The sequence below is a fragment of the Salmo salar genome, unplaced genomic scaffold (genome assembly GCF_905237065.1).
Source record: "Salmo salar unplaced genomic scaffold, Ssal_v3.1, whole genome shotgun sequence".
Lineage (NCBI taxonomy): Eukaryota > Metazoa > Chordata > Actinopteri > Salmoniformes > Salmonidae > Salmo > Salmo salar.
In genome coordinates, this window is record NW_025547670.1 from 7,501 (window position 1) to 11,815 (window position 4,315).

General features: G+C 50.6%; 1 protein-coding gene across 1 annotated transcript in view; it reads right to left on the minus strand.

The window, feature by feature from the left end:
* Positions 1–3,652, minus strand: part of LOC123732151 (uncharacterized) — a gene marked incomplete at its 3' end in the record, with an annotated part of 9,125 nt that extends 5,473 nt beyond the window's left edge. The window contains exon 1 of the mRNA XM_045711499.1: positions 3,149–3,652. Coding sequence (XP_045567455.1) covers positions 3,149–3,562 — 414 coding nt within the window. The remainder of the gene's footprint in view (positions 1–3,148) is intronic.
* Between the last annotated feature and the right edge of the window lie 663 nt (positions 3,653–4,315).

Consider the following 4,315-nt stretch of genomic DNA (forward strand, 5'->3'; position numbering starts at 1 on the left):
TACATTACCAACACTCAGACACCCCGCTGTAGGACTGTTCCCCCTACATTACCAACACTCAGACACCCCCGCTGTAGGACTGTTCCCCTACATTACCAACACTCAGACACCCCGCCGTAGGACTGTTCCCCTACATTACCAACACTCAGACACCCCGCCGTAGGACTGTTCCCCTACATTACCAACACTCAGACACCCCGCTGTAGGACTGTTCCCCTACATTACCAACACTCAGACACCCCGCTGTAGGACTGTTCCCCCTACATTACCAACACTCAGACACCCCGCTGTAGGACTGTTCCCCCCTACATTACCAACACTCAGACACCCCGCTGTAGGACTGTTCCCCCTACATTACCAACACTCAGACACCCCGCTGTAGGACTGTTCCCCTACATTACCAACACTCAGACACCCCGCCGTAGGACTGTTCCCCCTACATTACCAACACTCAGACACCCCGCTGTAGGACTGTTCCCCTACATTACCAACACTCAGACACCCCGCTGTAGGACTGTTCCCCCTACATTACCAACACTCAGACACCCCGCTGTAGGACTGTTCCCCTACATTACCAACACTCAGACACCCCGCTGTAGGACTGTTCCCCCTACATTACCAACACTCAGACACCCCGCTGTAGGACTGTTCCCCCCTACATTACCAACACTCAGACACCCCGCTGTAGGACTGTTCCCCCTACATTACCAACACTCAGACACCCCGCTGTAGGACTGTTCCCCCTACATTACCAACACTCAGACACCCCGCTGTAGGACTGTTCCCCTACATTACCAACACTCAGACACCCCGCCGTAGGACTGTTCCCCCCTACATTACCAACACTCAGACACCCCCGCTGTAGGACTGTTCCCCTACATTACCAACACTCAGACACCCCGCTGTAGGACTGTTCCCCCTACATTACCAACACTCAGACACCCCGCTGTAGGACTGTTCCCCTACATTACCAACACTCAGACACCCCGCTGTAGGACTGTTCCCCTACATTACCAACACTCAGACACCCCCGCCGTAGGACTGTTCCCCCTACATTACCAACACTCAGACACCCCGCTGTAGGACTGTTCCCCCTACATTACCAACACTCAGACACCCCGCCGTAGGACTGTTCCCCTACATTACCAACACTCAGACACCCCGCCGTAGGACTGTTCCCCCTACATTACCAACACTCAGACACCCCGCTGTAGGACTGTTCCCCTACATTACCAACACTCAGACACCCCGCTGTAGGACTGTTCCCCTACATTACCAACACTCAGACACCCCGCTGTAGGACTGTTCCCCCTACATTACCAACACTCAGACACCCCGCTGTAGGACTGTTCCCCCTACATTACCAACACTCAGACACCCCGCTGTAGGACTGTTCCCCCTACATTACCAACACTCAGACACCCCCGCCGTAGGACTGTTCCCCCTACATTACCAACACTCAGACACCCCGCCGTAGGACTGTTCCCCTACATTACCAACACTCAGACACCCCGCTGTAGGACTGTTCCCCCTACATTACCAACACTCAGACACCCCGCTGTAGGACTGTTCCCCTACATTACCAACACTCAGACACCCCGCTGTAGGACTGTTCCCCCTACATTACCAACACTCAGACACCCCGCTGTAGGACTGTTCCCCCTACATTACCAACACTCAGACACCCCGCTGTAGGACTGTTCCCCCTACATTACCAACACTCAGACACCCCGCTGTAGGACTGTTCCCCCTACATTACCAACACTCAGACACCCCGCTGTAGGACTGTTCCCCCTACATTACCAACACTCAGACACCCCGCTGTAGGACTGTTCCCCTACATTACCAACACTCAGACACCCCGCCGTAGGACTGTTCCCCTACATTACCAACACTCAGACACCCCGCTGTAGGACTGTTCCCCTACATTACCAACACTCAGACACCCCGCCGTAGGACTGTTCCCCCCTACATTACCAACACTCAGACACCCCGCTGTAGGACTGTTCCCCTACATTACCAACACTCAGACACCCCGCTGTAGGACTGTTCCCCCTACATTACCAACACTCAGACACCCCGCTGTAGGACTGTTCCCCCTACATTACCAACACTCAGACACCCCGCTGTAGGACTGTTCCCCCTACATTACCAACACTCAGACACCCCGCTGTAGGACTGTTCCCCTACATTACCAACACTCAGACACCCCGCTGTAGGACTGTTCCCCCTACATTACCAACACTCAGACACCCCGCTGTAGGACTGTTCCCCTACATTACCAACACATTACCAACACTCTAATTTCTAATAAACAAAATAAAAAGGCTTACTATTGTTTCACAGGCAAATAATGCAAAAACATAACATTCCTGAGACTTTCAACATGGAAGAAAAATACATTTAAAAAGTTGAACGTTTTCAGAAACTCAATCAGATCTCGGGGGGGGTTTAGAATAACGGTCCTCTCTTCACAGATCACCCGGTGCCAATTCGTTAAAGATGAAAAAAAAAAACTATTTTTTTTCGACAGTGTTATTAAAAGTTTGATCAGAGGATAAAGCATCAAGGGTAGTAACGGGTACAAGGTGTTGTTGTTAAGTTTGAACAGGCCGATGCAGCGGAGGGAGAGAGGGGAGGGAGAGAGAGAGACAGAGAGAGAGGGGAGGGAGAGAGAGAGAGAGAGAGAGGGAGAGAGAGAGAGAGAGAGAGAGAGAGAGAGAGAGAGACAGAGAGAGAGACAGAGAGAGAGGGAGAGAGAGAGAGAGAGAGAGAGAGAGAGAGAGAGAGAGAGAGAGAGAGAGAGAGAGAGAGAAGGGTTGAAAACTATTATCAAGCTACTGACTGGTCGTGAAAAAAAAAGGGATTTGCATATCCCCGACGTGGAGCCAATCGCCTTCCCAACATCATTCCTCTGTTACATCTAACAGACACATTCTGCGGGTTGGGTTTTGATTTTAATGGAAAAACGACGAGAGGAGGAGGTTCTGCACAACTCGCCACCGAGATCCGCTGTTTACACCCCCCTCCCCTCCTCCTCCTCAAAACCCCCCCCCCACATTTTCTCCCCCCTGCAGTCGGCGGGGGGGGTTGGGTCTGATTTTGGGGAAAGGGGGAAAGAGAGAGGAGAAAGTTTGTGTTACTTTACCTTGTTGAAGGCGAACAATTCCTGTTTGAGTTTCTCTCTCTGTGGGTCGTTGCCCTGCCGTCGGAACCTAAACTTCATCATGTTCCGACCCAGACGGAGGGGGACAGGCTCGTTTCCCCCCGGAGCTGTGGATCCCAGACGGAGGGGGACAGGCTCGTTTCCCCCGGAGCTGTGGATCCCAGACGGAGGGGGACAGGCTCGTTTCCCCCGGAGCTGTGGATCCCAGACGGAGGGGGACAGGCTCGTTTTTCCCCGGAGCTGTGGATCCCAGACGGAGGGGGACACGCTCGGTTTCCCCGGAGCTGTGGATCCCAGACGGAGGGGGACACGCTCGTTTTCCCCCCGGAGCTGTGGATTCCTGAACGGTAGAATAAATACGGAGGAACCAACGTTGACGCGGAGCTTTCCTACCATGCAGCTTGCAGCGCGGTGCCCTTTTTCTATTCAGCTGCAGCTCTCTCTCTCTGCCTGTCTATCCCGACTCACAGCACCGTTCTCTTAGCAGCAGGATATTACGCTTGCTTCTTTTTTTTTCAGAATAAAAGTCCCCCCCTCCACCTTTGCAAAGACTTGCTAAACTTTGGGAATATCGATTTTTATTTTCTCTCTCTCTCTACTGCAGTACACAGTAGCGGTGCGTGGGTAAAATCACTGTCCAAGCCAGATAAAAATACATATTCAACCCTATGTGTTGTGATAATTGCGTTGTTTGCTCTATAATTAGTTCATATACCTTGACAACCGTGATATATGTAGGCCTAAAACGCAGAGACAATAAGAAGACAAAGTGACAGAATAAATTAAAAAAACCAGAGAGCAACATCTATCCGGTGAAGTCCACAAAAGCGTTTTTTTTCCATCTAACAAACAGTTATATGACTTACAGTTTGGTGAAACACGTTAATGTTTTAGAAACACGGAGACTTACCGGCAAAATCGAAAAGGTTGTGATACTGCCCGGGATTGAACCGGGGTCTGTAGTGACGCCTCTAGCACCGCCACTTCGGGAGCCTAATATTGAAGTGTATTTTTTTTTTGGGGGGGGAAACCAAATACTTTTAGACTTTTTAACCAAAGTAGTTTTTTTTTAACTTTTTTTTAAACTTTCACATGAGTCATTTTCTATTAAAGTTATCTTTACTTTTTTTCCCTAATAATAATAATAAT